This window comes from Schistocerca piceifrons, chromosome 9 (assembly GCF_021461385.2).
Source record: "Schistocerca piceifrons isolate TAMUIC-IGC-003096 chromosome 9, iqSchPice1.1, whole genome shotgun sequence".
NCBI classification, from domain to species: Eukaryota; Metazoa; Arthropoda; class Insecta; order Orthoptera; family Acrididae; genus Schistocerca; species Schistocerca piceifrons.
Window position 1 is genome coordinate 148,457,286 of NC_060146.1, and position 16,138 is coordinate 148,473,423.

The 16,138-nt window shown below is 43.9% G+C and overlaps 1 protein-coding gene across 1 annotated transcript in view; it reads left to right on the forward strand.

Annotated features, from left to right (window-relative positions):
* The first annotated feature begins 2,751 nt into the window (after positions 1 to 2,751).
* LOC124717048 (peroxidase-like) overlaps positions 2,752 to 16,138 on the forward strand; it is a 117,137-nt gene continuing 103,750 nt past the window's right edge. The window contains exons 1-2 of the mRNA XM_047243722.1: positions 2,752 to 2,844; positions 14,585 to 14,718. Of these exons, the coding sequence (XP_047099678.1) occupies positions 14,586 to 14,718 (133 nt within the window). The 5' untranslated portion in view covers positions 2,752 to 2,844; position 14,585. The remainder of the gene's footprint in view (positions 2,845 to 14,584; positions 14,719 to 16,138) is intronic.

The following is a 16,138-nucleotide window of genomic DNA, read 5'->3' on the forward strand; positions in this document are numbered from 1 at the left end:
GTGGCACCACATTCTGCTATTATCCTTAATTTATGAGCACGAGTGTAGATCATCACAATCATGAGATTTCTTTCCAGTCCTCTTTACGTATGAACGTGAGCGTTGCATCCCAGGGAGGCCACTATCTGTTGTAACGTGTATGTGATGCAGCTCTGTACTGTTTTCCGGGAAGATCTGTTCTCGTTCCGTGCATACCGTCCATTTCCAGACGCAGGCTCATATGATCTTTTTTCCTTCATTTCCAGTCAGGAATCAGTCCCTGCAGTTTTATTAATGTTGAACCTGTATTTATGTGGTGACAGTTCTTCCGGACATGTTTAACGCTGGGGCTGCCAATGATCTCTTCAGTGCAGATGTGCATCAGGCTCGAACTCTTAGGAGTCGGTGAAATGCCGCGAGTAATGAAGATAATGGGCAAGGGGCACTAGTAGTGTGTGGATGAGCTGGGAATTAGCGTGTGGTGGGGAGGCGTGATAGGGTAGTGTCTGCAGTGCGATGAGAGCCGTGTGTGGATGGCGCAATGGTGAGCGCGTTAGCCTAGTAAGCAGGTGGTCCGCGTTCGAGGCACAGTCTCGCACAAATTTGCAACTGTCCCCGTGGAACCAGATCAATGTGAACATAGCCCTTCCAACTCCTCTTTTGCCAGACAGCATCAAAATCTTGAGGTTCACTGATGACGATCTTTATTTCACCACGTCATCAACTGGGTTAGCCTCTCTATCCACATATCTGTTGATTCAGATACTCCTGACGAGTTGACGTTTTTGCCTGCAGATTCAGTTTCTGTTCCAGGCCAGTGCTTGGGAGCTTCCAGAGGAGAGTCTGCCACTTCTATCGTAGGGGAGGGTGAGGAGATTAGTGTGCAACGTCTCGTCGACAACGAGGTCATTAGCGACAAGCTCGGATTAGGGAAGGATGAAGAAGGACGTCGACCGTGCCCTTTGAAAGGAATCATCCCATCATTTGCCTAAAGTACGAGGGTCACTCCAAAAGAAATGCACACCATTTTTTTGTAAATCTATCTTTTATTCTACATGTTTGAAACTTTTACAGTGTGTAGATACATCCTTTAGGAACAATATTTTCATTTCTCCAAATAATTTCCATCCCTCTCAACTGCCTTACGCCATCTTGGAACCAGCGCATGTATAACCTCACGGTAAAATCCTGGACCAACCTTTTGGAGCCACTGTTTGGCAGTGTGCACAAGGGCGTCATCATCTTCAAACCCTATTCCACGAAGAGAGTTTTTCAGTTTCCCAAAGAGATGATAGTCACATGGAGCCAGGTCATGACTGTAAGGCGGGTGTTTCAGTGTTCTCCATCCGAGTTCTGTGATCGCTTCCATGGTTTTTTGACTGATATGTGGCCGTGTATTGTCGTGCAACAGCATAACATCTTGCTTTTGCCGATGTGGTCGAACACGACTCAGTCGAGCTTGAAGTTTCTTCAGTGTCGTCACATATGCTTCAGAAATTATGGTGGTTCCACTTGGCATGATGTCCACAAGCAAGAGTCCTTCGGAATAGAAAAGCACCGTAGCCATAGCTTTTGCAGCAGAAGGTGTGGGGTTTTGAATTTTTTTTTTTCTTGGGTGAATTTGCATGATGCCACTCCATTGATTGCCTCTTCGTCTCTGGTGAAAAATGACGGAGCCATGTTTCATCACCTGTCAAAATTCTTCCAAGAAATTCATCTCCACCATTCTGGTACTGTTCCAAAAGTTCACTGCATACCGTTTATCTTGTTTCTTTGTGAGCCACTGCCAACATCCTGGGAACCCACCTGGCACAAACCTTTTTTAACGCCAACACTTTCAGTATTCTGCAAACACTTCCTTCCTCTATCCCAACGTAGTGTGACAATTCGTTCACTGTGATGCGTCTGTCAGCAGTCACCAATTCGCTTCAGCACATTGTCTGGAGTGTGTGCAGTACGAGGCCTGCCACTGCGATGACAATCCTCAAAATTGCCGTGCCCGCTTTCATCACGTAACCTGCTTGCCGAACGACTAACCTGCGATCGACAGCAGCATCTCGTTACACCTATTTCAACCTGTTGTGGATGTTTCCCACTGTCTCGTTTTCACAGCACGGGAATTGTATGACAGCACGTTGCTTCTGGCGAACGTCAAGTGTAGCAGCCATCTTGAAGACATGCTGTGATGGCGCCAACCACAGGAACAGGTTGAACTAAGTTTGAAAACAAGCGGGAAGGATGTATCTACACACTGTAAAACTTTCACACATACAGAATGAAAACTGTACTTTTACAAAAACAGTGTGCATTTCTTTTGCAGTCAACCTCGTGATTTAGGGAAATCACGGAAAACCCAAATCAGGATGGCCCGACGCGGGTTTGAACCGTCGTGCCCCCTAAGGCGAGTCCAGTGTGCTAGCAAATGCGCCAGCTCGCTCGGTCTGCCACTCAATATAGGTGGGTAGATGACATTACAAAAAGTGCAGCAGCAGCATGGATATTAGAGGAGGTCCCTATCTGACGCCGGATGTTGTGTCTGACTAAACTGTGTGCCCGTGAGGGAGTGTGCGCTCGCGTGTATGTATGTGTGTGTGTCTGTGTGTGTGTGTGTGTGTGTGTGTGTGTGTGTGTGTGTGTGTCTAGATGTTCCCACTCTGGTCGTGGCAGGCACGCCTCTGATTGGAAACCTGTTGGGCGTGTCCTCTTCCTTAACGAGCGAATTCCCCGCAGCTACAATTACTGCCTCCAGCTCGCCGATTAGATAGCGTTCGGCACCATTTCCTACATGTGACGGTCGCGCTTTAAAACGAGCCTCACACATTGTACACCTTTAGTATCCGGGTCGTTGTCAACGCTACATCGCAGGTAAAGAAACGAGTCGCCATATTTTACTCCCAAGTGTGCACTTTCAGCACCTTCAGGTGTGTGGCGGAGAGTGCCTCACGCCCTGTGGTCCTTCTTTGTTCTAATCACGAGCAGCGCGTGGTAGGATCGATTGTCAATAAAGCTCCGCATGCCAACCAATTTCTCTGATTTTTTGCCCCTTGTGATGTATGGAATGAAGTAATATGAAAACTGACTCTTCTTGGAACATCTCTCGGAATTTCTACAGACCACAGACGTGCACAACATTTTGAAAGAAATTTCTACTATTTGACTGTAAACTGCTGTTCATTTATTTCACACTGTCATGATTTCGGCCTTGTAGCCATTCTAAAGTGCAAGCTGAACGACCACAAAATGCCTGGCATGCCTAATACATCAGTTGATGTATGACTGACGTTGACTTCAGTTCATGTATGAACGTAATGAACGCAGGTTACAGTAACGTACTGGCTGTCAAATGCGCACTACAGTGTGTTAATATTTATTCCCTGTGCAGAATTTGACCATTAATATGTCTATTTTGATACGTACTCATGTCTAGTAGTACTACCGGATATGTGCCATCTCGACCTTCAACTGACTCCCTGTCACAGACAGTGAGAGCCACACCGATATCTATCCGCCTTACCAATTGTAATTTTCCACCTATTCCACACCGCAACAGGGCTCAGCCCATCCATTTCCTCTATCCACCTCTCTCTCTTTCCCGTCTCCTCTTGATATCACTGTCCCGCCACCTGTCTTTCCACTATTCCTCCCAACACCTGCCTTCATCTCCGTAGTTTTCCTACCTTACAGACTCGTATATTTTTTCAGCTCACATCCCTCAGGCCTATAGAACACATTCTCTCTTCCCCGAATCCTTTTCTCCCAGTGCAGGTGCTTCAGCTGGTAAGTGAAATTGCAGTGCAATTTCTTACAGGAATGTCACCTTTCTCCGATATGTTTTCTAAATGTATGTAATTTGTGTTTTTTAACTTTTAGTGCTTTGACTGTTATTTTAAAAAAGCCAGAAATCTTACTGTTTGTATGTAAACGCAAAAAAATTAAATATTATTCAATTTTTTAAAAAAACAATTTGTTCATTTTTCGCCTTTTAATACTTGTCCCCGTCTATGTTATATTTTTTTACAACTCTTGCCTGAAGAGTGGAAAGTTATACAGCTGACGGACCACCCCCTGCCCACATGGAGGAGGGGGATGAAATTACGATAAAGCGAAAACAAATTGACATTTCATTTAACAATGTAGTATATTTGGGACATTTCGGGTTACACATGAGAATGGCTATGAAGCCGGAATCATGATTTTGTTAAGTAAATGAACAGTAACTTTTAGTGAAATGGTGGCAATTTCTTATAAAACGTTCGGCAGCAAATATCCCGTGAAGCACAAAGCCTCTCTTGTAGCGTCTGCCACTGAAGTTTGTTCGACACTTTCTTTAGCGCTTTCGCGCCTACTAAACGATGCGATGACGAAACTTTCCGCTCGTCATTTGATTTTTTCTCTCTCTTCCGTTATTAAGGGTAGTACTGTACCGAGTAATATGGCAGATAAGTGTTTTGAAAGCGGCTTCATACTGGATCCTTTGGATTCCCCAGAATAGCTCAGTCTGTCAATTGCTCTTCCAACAACTTCTCTTACGGGATCAAAATGGTTCAAATGGTTCAAATGACTCTGAGCACTACGGGACTTAACTGCGGACTTAGAACTACTTAAACCTAACTAACCTAAGGACATCACACACATCCATGCCCGAGGCAGGATTCGAACCTGCGACCGTAGCGGTCGCACGGTTCCAGACTGTAGCGCCTAGAACCGCTCGGCCACCCCGGCCGGCCTCTTACGGGATCATTCCACTTCAGGTCGCCCTGGGTTGTTAGTAGTCCAGAGCATCAACGACGCCGTTGTCCATCAACAAAGGCTGGGGAAGGAGGTGTCACTTTGGTGGGTTCAAAGGGTTCAAATGGCTCTCAGCACTATGCGACTTAACTTCTGATGTCATCAGTCCCTAGAACTTAGAACTACTTAAACCTAACTAACCTAAGGACATCACACACATCCATGCCCGAGGCAGGATTCGAACCTGCAACCGTAGCAGTTGCGCGGTTCCGAACTGAAGCGCCTAGAACCGCTCGGCCACCACGGCCGGCAGTTTGTTGGGCTAATGGGTGTTGATGGAAATGAAGAATCAGATGTAGCAGTCAAAGAGACGTGTCGTGTTAATCAGTTAGTTCAGTGCGCCATGCCCCTAGGTGTTACTACGTCACTGGTGACGCACCTTTTTTTTCTTTTTTGTTCATCACTCTTCTGACTAGTTAATGTGGCCCACCACAAATACTCTCCTGTGCCAACCCCTCCATCCCAGAGTAGCACTTGCAGCCTACATCATCAATTATTTGCTGGATGTATTCCAATCTCTGTCTTCCTCTACAGCTTTTTCCCTCTACAGATCCCTCTAGTACAAAGGGAGTCATTCCCTGATGTCTTAACAGATGTCCTATCATCCTGTCCCTTCTCCTAACCAGTGTTTTCCACATATTCCTTTCCTCTCCGATTCTGCGTAGAACCTCCTCATTCCTTACCTTATCAGTCCACCTAATTTTCAACATTCGTCTATAGCACCACATCTCAAATGCTTCGATTCTCTTCTGTTCCGGTTTTCCAAAAGCATGTTTCACTACCATACAATGCTGTACTCCAGTAATTTCTTCCTCAAACTAAGGCGGGTGTTTGATATTAGTAGACTTCTCCTGGCCAGGAATGCCCTTGTTCCCAATGCTAGTCTGCTTTTGATGTCCTCCTTCCTCCGTCCGTCATTGGTTATTTTACTGCAAAAGTAGCAGAATTACTTAACTTCATCTACTTCGTGACCATCAGTCCTGATATTACGTTTCTCGCTGTTCTCATTTCTACTACTTCTCATTACCTTCGTCATTCTTCGATTTACTCTCAATCCATACTCTGTACTCATTAGACTGTTCATTCAGTTCAGCAGATCATGTAATTCTTCATCAGTTTCACTCAGGATAGCAATGTCATTAGCGAATCGTATCATTGATATCTTGTCACGTTGAATTTTAATTCCACTAGTGAATATTTCTTTTATTTCCATCGTTGATTCCTCGATGTACAGATTGAACAGTAGGAGCGAAAGGCTACATTCTTGACTTACATCCTTTTTGTTCAAATATGTGTGAAATCTTATGGGACTTAACTGCTAAGGTCATCAGTCCCTAATCTTACAGCCGGCTGGAGTGGCCGTGCGGTTCTAGGCGCTACAGTCTGGAACCGAGCGACCGCTGCGGTCGCAGGTTCGAATCCTGCCTCGGGCATGAATGTGTGTGATGTCCTTAGGTTAGTTAGGTTTAATTAGTTCTAAGTTCTAGGCGACTGATGACCTCAGAAGTTAAGTTGCATAGTGCTCAGAGCCATTTGAACCATTTTGAACCTAATCTTACACACTACTTAACCTACACTATTCTATGGACAAACACACACACCCATGCCCGAGGGAGGACTCGAACCTCCACCGCACCCTTCTTAATACGAGCACTTCGTTCTAGGTCGTCCACTCTTATTATTCCCTCTTGGCTGTTGTACATATTGTATATGACCCGTCTTTCCCCACAGCATTTTCCTACTTTTCTCAGAATCTCGAACATCTCGCACCATTTTATATTGTCGAACGCTTTTTCCAGATCGACAAATCCTATGAACGTATCTTGAATTTCTTTAGTCTTGCTTCCATTACTGACCGCAACGTCAGAATTGCCTCTCTCGTGCGTTCACCTTTCCTAAAGGCAAACTAATCGTCATCAAGCGCATCCTCAATTTTCTTTTCCATTCTTCTGTATATTATTCCTGTAAGCAATTTGGATGCATGAGCAGTTGTGCAGTAATTCTCGCACTTGCCGTCTTCGGAATTGTGTGGATGACGCTTTTCCGAAAGTCAGATGGTAGGCCGCCAGACTCATACATTCTACACACCAACGTGAACAGTCGCTTTATTGCCACTTCCCCCAATGACTTTAGAAATTGTAATGGAATGTCATCTGCCCCTTCTGCTTTGATTGATCTTAGGTCATCCAAAGCTCCTTTAAATTCTGATTCTAATACTGGAGCCCCTATCTCAAAGTATTATCACATAATCGTAGATATAGGGAAGAAGGGTGGCTGGCAGTTACAGAAAACACTCTGCTCCTGGTGAAGTCGATCGCTTGGCCGTAGCGCACCTTCCAGCTATGCAGGCGGGACGAGGTCCTCCTTACTCGTCTTCGTATTGGCCTCAGCCCTGAGACTCATGGCTCCTTGATGCGTCTAGAGTACCCTCCAATGCGAGGTGCTTGTCGAGTGTAGATTGCGGTGGGCCACAATTTACTAGAGTGTCTTTTATTTTCAGACCAGGCGATAGCAAACTTGCCCACAGATTTTACTACTGCACGCCACTCCATTATGTCGTTTCTCAAATGAAGATTGACGTCGTAATCATTCAACACAACTAGATCTTGAAAGCTTCTCGCAGAAGTTCTCCCAACATCGAAAGCAGTGTATGCCTCACGGCTGTACGTCTGCTGGTGAATCCTTTGGGATCACCAGATGAACCAGTTCCTTGTCCTCAGATACGATGTCCTACACGGTTCTTTCCCACTGACCACCCGAAGAATCTAACAATAATACAACATTTCTCTCTAATTGGGAAGGACGACATCTTTCAAATAACTTTTGATCTGGTCAGACGCTTTTTTACGAGATTTCGATGCTGTCACAACGCCATCTGGGGGTTCGAAAAGAGAATCTCGAATGCTCAGTCTAAAACCACTATTAGCTTCTTCTAAAACTATGAAAAGGCAGGTGGTCAGTGTGAAAAATCCATTCTGAGCGTTGTACCCAAGATCAAGAAATTTTTTTCATCTGGTGATCCTGTAGGACCCGACGAAAGAGATAGAGCTCTGGAACGTAGACGGTTTTCGGTGTTATAAGAATTTTGTGAGAATATTTTCGAATCTAGTTTTATTGTATGAGGACAATGTCAATCTCGAAACAATGTAACCAAGCTGCAGTCACTAGTAATCAATTCTCTTCTCCAGCTCTTACGAATGTACCGATACATGCCTGACACAAATCAGGATATTTAGAGGATGACCCGAAAGTATATGAAATTCTGCTGAATTCTGTTTTGTATTGTGATCATCGTCGTGTATATTATATGAAGAAATTTCGTTCATTTTAGATGCGTGGTATAAAAACGTTATGTTTTAAGCATTTCTTCACAGATTATCTATATTGCAATGATTTTGTATCATAATGTTAACTAAATCCACATACGTGGAATGGTAAACTAAAAATCGGAAGAACCATGAAAATAAAACGTAAAATAAAAATTTAAAACATAAAATGAATATACGCAAAATAAATAATAATAATAATGATGAATGATTTAATGTTTTAATTGATATGTTGAAAATAATCTGACAGGACCTTGTGAAGCACTTACTTTCCAAGAATAGTATTTCAGAAACCAGCTTTATTACACTTGGATGTCTGAGGCTCGAAAGCTGCTTTATGTTATAACAAAAGTTTTCATTTCTCTATACTAATAAATTAATGGTGGTGGGATATTAAGCAAAATTTCAAATTATTACAAAAGTTGCTTATACAAGCATTAAGAAAGTTAATTAGATAGCAGCCTTTGTATGATAAATATTTTTATATATCATCGTTTGAAAGTTAATCCCTTTAAACCTCATATGCCAAATAACCTTAAGGTTTGTGTTTTACTCCTTATAAGTGAAACTGTGCACAAACAAAAAGAAAACAAGTTTTTATTGTTTTTCCTCCTCCACAAACTCGCCAGTTTCATGAAAGTCGTCTATTTACTCTTGAATATACTCCCTTGTTAGTATAAGTAAGCGTGCAGTGGCATGAAACTCTACATTATTTTTGTGACGTGTCACGTTGGACTCAGCACGACTCACACGCCTTTCATGGTTCTGTGTAGTGTTCGATTTGTTTCCTAAAATTTTAGGGAGGAACTTTTAATATGTTGTGAGACTGCGTGCTCGCCCCTCCTCCGCCCCCCCCCCCCCTCCCCTCCTAGCTGTAAGTACTCAGGCAGCCTCATATTTATGTGCAGTTCTTTTAGCCTTCCTCTTGTTTTGCTTGTGTTTCATTTTAGACCGTCTGGTCATATGTGGTCTATCTTAAAGAATCTGAGATGGAATAGTTGTGCGGCTGACCGCGATTGAAGTTGGGAGGTGCGCATGTCAGACACACACTTTCTTGTTTGATAATATTTTAAACATTTTAATCATGTTCGTTTCTACTAGTTTTCGTAAGGACGCTGAAAATCTCGCCATTGAGAGCCTCTCTTTCTCGCTCTCTCTCTCTCTCTCTCTCTCTCTCTCTCTCTCTCTCCCTCTTCCTTCCTCTTTCTCTGTCTGGATGGTCACTGCTATGTATTTAACAGACGTTACTGTTTCCAGTGATTTGACGTTAATGACATAATCGAACAGCAGTGGATCTCTTTGGCTACGTACGCTATGTGATCAAAGGTATCCGAACACGTGGCATTAATGCTGGTAATGCTGGAAGCCAATATGGTGTTGGCCCACCCTTAAGGCGTCGGCACACGGACCGTGCATCCGAACGTTGAGCGTTGAGCGTGCTGAGTTTCTGGCGTCATAGCGTGGAACAGCACATTCGGGAGTCTTTCCGAACGTGCAGAGCAGTATCTGGCATGTCAGCTATTCTGAGCGTGCGTCTGAACATTGACCAATGAGATGGCACAACGCCACCTACGTCACACACACGCCGTCTCCCTTCAGTACAGAATTGTGGGGCGCCATATTGGCATTCATTTCAAGCTTATATGTATATATATGCCGTTTCTGAGCACTAGCAAATTGAGAATCACTGGAAAACCCGTTGTTAACTGTGTGATTCGTTCCAATAAAATAATGAGAAACATCATATTCGTGGCAAAAGAATTATTGTAACTTGCGTATTATGAGAGTAGGCTATTTGAAGGCAGCCACACACTGAAGATCCAACCAAAACGCATTGTTCTTGGTACAATTTGTTATAACTAAATTTCAATTAGGAACATAGCCACGATTAAAGTTTCCAGCAATAGTAAAACAATGTGATTAGTTGGTCAGGGTCTGATGTTGGTTTAGCGTAGTGAGCAGCGTCACTGTCCCTTCTGGAATGTTTGTAGGGGCGGTGGTTCGCGTCTTGGCAATGACAATTTTTTTTTCCTAACATTGGCGGTTTTATTAGGTTCTGATACTTTATTATTCAAATGGCTCTGAGCACTATGTACTTTATTATTGGTTTAATATAAGTATATACTATAATATTTGATATTATGTAAATATAAGTTCACCTCTTTTTGAGGGGTGACTTTGTTCGATTGGCTTAATTTAAAGGACCGCTTGCGCTATTTGTATAAAGATATTTTGCTCCTTTTTCTTTTACGCTTCGTAATTCACTTGTTATAAAGATTCTACTACTGGGCAGGAACAGTGATCAAGTAAGACTGACTTTGGGGTTTTACTAAAATGTGAGAATGATGAAATAATGTTTATCTTATGCAGATAAGTATTCCAAATTTGTACCGCACTGTTTGTAATGGAACTTTTATAAGCCTGTGTCCTTATTGATTGAACATGGTACTTTCCTTTTCGTGGACGATGGAGGAAATGTGCGTTTTAATAGAGATAACGTGGGAATTTTACGCTCGCCCGTCGAGTAAACGGTGTGATTTACGAGCTAGAAACATCCCTCAACTGCCGCTGGGGTGCATTGCGATCGAGTATACCACGTTGGGGCCCATGTACCGTATGCACAAGTCGCATCGTTCCTGAGCGTTCAGCAGCACGTTGAACTTGGCACGCTCGACGTTAACGTTCGAAAGCACGGTCCGTATGCCGATGGCTTTAGCCTTGACGACAGCTTCCACTCTCGCAGGCATACGTTCAGTCAGGTGCTGCGAGGTTTCTTGGGGAATGGCAGCCCATTCTTCACGGAGTGCTGTACTGAGAAGAGGTATCGGTCGGTGAGGCCTAGCACGAAGTCGGCGTTCGAAAACATCCAAAAGGTGTTCCATAGGATTCAGGTCAGGACTCCGTGCACGCCAGTCCATTACAGGGACGTTACTTATTACACCGCCACACGCCGTGCGTTATGAACAGGTGCTCGATCGTGCAAAGAGTTCTACCTGAGTTGTTCGAGAACGTACTCTTGGCTGTTCGTGAGACGATGTGGATGCAACTCGATGGTGCGCGCCTCACTTCAGTTTGGATGTCCGCAACCATCTCAGTGGTGTATTTCCTGGTCGCTGGAATGCAAGGGGAGGTCCTCTTCCATGGCCTGAGAGGTCACCTGACCTGAATCCCCTTGATTATTTCTTATGTCGATATCTAAACCCACTTGCGTGTGAGACCCCAGTGGATACGGAGATGGAATTATTTGCCAGAATTGTAGTTGCCTGTGATATGATTCGAAATACAGAAGGGATATTTGTCACGGTGCGTCAGATCTCGTTCGCCAACATCATGCTTGCATTGAGGTTGATGGTCGTCAGTTTCAGCAAACGTACAGAACAAGTTGTACGTTCATTGTGTCAGTGATGGTATTTGTATTTAACTGTAACTAATGTAAATAAAAATTGTACACAGTAACGTGATTTTATTCCTATTATCTTCTTAAGCTGGCTTCTCCGACCCCAGGTTCTCTACCTCAAATTGTTCATTGGAGCATAGGATGTCCCGTTAAATTTTTGTACGCTTTTATGGAAACAGCTTGTATAGACGTTAATGTGAACTGAACTGGGGATATCCCAAATGTGTACAAACGGAGATTTACCAGTGACGCTTCCCATTTGTATGTAAAGAATGACAGTGCTGGAAAAAACTCTTACGTTATTTGATTTTCACACAGCTGAGCAAAACTGAACGTACTCAGTTCTCTCTTTACTTAGTCTGTACATCACTAAACTGACACAATATTTATAGCGCAACGCAATCTGACTTTCAATAGTCCCTACAAAAGAATGGCCCTGACTAACAATAACCTATATCTTTCATGAATCACTTACCTCACAAAAATCTTCGTTACTCGAACTACTGCAATACAGCGAGCGCCAAAACTGCCAGCTAAATAAAAGATTCTAACTACGGAAGGCACTAACTGCTGATAGGCATACTTAGCAAGTGAAAGATTTTGATAGAAAACAAACAGTGTATTTACCTTAATAGTGTTCGAAAGTCATAATGTATATGTATCAGTTCATGACATCCAGTCTTACAAATTTCCTTTTTCTGATGGACACACGTCCAGATCGTCCGTTCATAGTAACCTCTCAAAACTCTGGCATCTCTCTCTCAACATCCTCCACTGCTGGCGGCTCACCTCCAACTGCCCAACGCTACGCGCTGTTCACATCCAACTGCCCAACACTACACAAGCGAATATTCCAACAATGAGTCCAACCAGCCACAGACTGCACACAGCACAGTCAGTGATTTTCATACAGAGCTCTACGTGGCGTTATCAACATAAAAACCTAAACAGCCTACTCACATAGCAGAAAAAGGAAATTTGTAAGACTGGATGTCATGAACTGATACATATATATTATGACTATTGAACACTATTAAGGTAAATACATTGTTTGTTCTCTATCAAAATCCGCTAATTATGCCTATCGGTAGTTGGTGCCTTCAGTAGGTAAAATCTTTTATTTATTTGGCAGTTTTGGCGCTCGCTGTATTGCAGTAGTCCGAGTAACGAAGATTTTTGTGAGGTAAGTGATTCATGAAAGGTATAGGTTATTGTTAGTCAGGGCCGTTCTTTTGTAGGGATTATTGAAAGTCAGATCGCGTTGCGCTATAAATATTTTGTATCAGTTTAGTGATGATCAGACTAAGTAAAGAGAGATCTGTCTGAGTACGTTCTGTTTTGCTCAGCTGTGTGAAAATCAAATAACGTAAGAGTTTTTCCAGCACTGTCATTCTTTGCATACAATGGGGAAGTTTCACCGGTTCTTACTATGTTCCACAGGACGAATTTTATAGTATACCACCAGTGTATCTCTTGTTTTCCATTTTAGTCTCGTTTTCGTATACTCTAGTTGTAAATCTTGTTTTATGTCGGATCAGTCCTCTGTTAATCCTGCGTTACGTCGTATCAGGATACGACTTCATAATGTCTACCATGAATTGACAAAACCACTTGTAATATAATACGAGGGCTATCCACAAAGTACATTACGTTTTGGAATTAAAAATAAATAAAGTATTGGAAAAATTTTGTATTATATACAGATGAAAGCCACAGTTAAATACTACTTTTCTACATAGTTGCCATTTAAATTAAGGCACTTATCGTAGCGATGGACGAGCTTGGAAATTCAGCCGCCTGCGCCTTCAACCACGTGGTTACCTCTTCTTGAAGCTGTGCGTTGTCATCAAAACGCTTCATAGCCAACCACTTCTTCATTGCTGGGAATAAGTGGAAGTCGCTCGGTGTCAGGTCGGGACCGTACGGCGGATGAGGAAACAACTCCCACTTGAAAGATTCGAAACTTCACGAGTGGCATTTGCCGTGTGGGCCCGGGCGTTGTCGTGAATCAGCAAGATCTTTGAGCCCAACTTTCCCCTGCGCTTGTTTTGTATTGCTCTTCTGAGGTTGTGCAGAGTTTGGCCATACCTTTGAGAGTTTATTGTAGTGCCTCTTTCCAGGAAATCCTCAAAAATCACACCTTTTCTGTCCCAAAAGACAGTCGCCATCACCTTCCTTGCCGACACTGTCTGCATGCATTTCTTGCGTTTTTGGGGGGAATTTGTGTGCCCCCACTGCATTGACTGCAATTTTGTCTCGCAGTTCACATGCTTAACCCATGTTTCGTCACCAGTAACGATGCGATCGAGTAATGAGTCGCCATCTTTCTCGTAAGCGTCCAAAAACGTTAACGCTGCAGCCATTCGCTGATTTTTGTGAATCTCTGTCAAGATTTTTGGTATCCATCTTGCACAAAACTTGTGGTAACCAAGCTTTTCGGTAATGATTTCGTGCAAAAAACTTCGTGAAATTTGTGGAAAACTCATAGAGAGTTCCGTTATTGTGAGTTCCGTTATTGTGAAATTACGGTTTTCACGGACCGCGGCATCGACTTTTTCGACAAGTTCGGCAGTCACTATGTTGGGTCTTCCACTTCGCTCTTCGTCGTGAACGTTAGTTCGGCCATTTTAAAATTTTATGACCCATTGACGCACTTCACCTTCAGTGATTATGTTGTCCCCATACACTTCACAAAGCTGCCGATAGATTTCTATCGGTATACTGTTTTTTGCAGTCAGAAACCTTATTACAGCACGCACTTCACACGTCGCGGCATTTTCAATTAACGCTGACATTTCAAACTGTCACAGTAACTCAACGGAGTACAGCACGAAACTCTCACTAGCACGACAGGATGCCGATTGAGCGGCGGAATGCCATGACACCAAGATGGCCGCGCTAGCCCCGCCCCTAACGGACAGAAACGAAAACGTAATGTACTTTGTGGATAGCCCTCGTATCTCCTGTGATTGTCTGGCTGGGCACGACCCGAAATCCAATTATGAGAGAACCGACTAGCTAAGCTACTTGCTAACGAAGCAGCTACCCTAGCGACTAGCTACTCACGGCGTGTTGCGTGTGTGTGTTCCCGCAGCATGTTGGCGACGTGTGTAGCGCTGTCCGCCCTGTGTCTGCTGCTGCCTGCTGTGATGGGGGACCGCTGCGGACCCAACGTGGTGCCGTTGTCCATATTTGAGGGCAAACCCTGCCAACTGCGGCTCACCAAGAGTGAGTAGGCCTACCGCAATAGCGCTGCACTTGTACTGGTCGTAGTAAGGAAAGGAGGACCCGTCAGACTGTTCACTACGAGACCTTGAGGACTTGTCTACAGGGTGTTGCAAAAAGATACGGCCAAACATTCCTCACACACAAAGAAAGAAAATATGTTATGTGGACATGTGTCCGGAAACGCTTAATTTCCATGCTAGAGCTCATTTCATTACTTCTCTTCAAATCACATTAATCATGGAATGGAAACACACAGCAATAGCACGTACCAGCGTGACTTCACTTTGTTACAGGAAATGTTCAAAATGTCCTCCGTTAGCAAGGATACATGCATCCACCCTCCGTCGCATGGAATCCCTGATGCGCTGATGTAGCCCTGGAGAATGGCGTATTGTATCACAGCCGTCCACAATACGAGCACGATGAGTCTCTACATTTGATACCGGGGTTGCGTAGACAAGAGCTTTCAAATGCCCCCATAAATGACAGTCAAGAGGGTTGAGGTCAGGAGAGCGTGGAGGCCACTGAATTGGTCCGCCTCTACCAATCCATCGGTCACCGAATCTGTTGTTGAGAAGCGTACGAACACTTCGACTGAAATGTGCAGGAGCTCCATCGTGCATGAACCACATGTTGTGTCGTACTTGTAAAGGCACATGTTCTAGCAGCACAGGTAGAGTATCCCGTATGAAATCATGATAACGTGCTCCATTGAGCGTAGGTGGAAGAACATGGGGCCCAATCGAGACATCACCAACAATGCCTGCCCAAACGTTCACAGAAAATCTGTGTTGATGACGTGATTGCTCGATTGGTAAGCGAATATTCTCCTCAGTAAGGCTGGTCCTCGGGTCACGTTGGTGAACTGCGTCCCAAGTGTTTCTCGTTCTCGTGAAAACTTTTTGTGCCTTGTGTACACTCGAGTGTTTCTCAGGGTGTTGTCTCCGTATTGTGCACCATGCCTTTTCAAAATTTTGGACGATTTTACGGTCTCTGTTGTGAGAATCTTGAAAATAATGCGTTGCGCAACAGATGACGGTATCTCTTGCTCTGACATTAGGATTCTGACTAAAGAAGCGGTACGACCACTTTCTAGCTGCGGAGAACCCTCACAGGAAACGAAACCAGCCGGTCGCTGTGGCCGAGTGGTTTTAGGCGCTTCAGTCCGGAACCGCGCTGCTGCTACGGTTGCAGGTTCGAATCCTGCCTCGGGCATGGATGTGTGTGATGTCCTTAGGTTAGTTAGGTTTAAGTAGTTCTAGGGGAGTGATGACCGCAGGAGTTAAGTCACATAGTGCTCAGAGCCATTTGATTTGAAACGAAAGCAACAATGAGCAGATGTCGTGCGGCTCTCCTTTTACAAAAAGGCGCCTAAAACAATAATTCCAGTGTGTATTATTCACCCTCCTTCGTGCGAGGT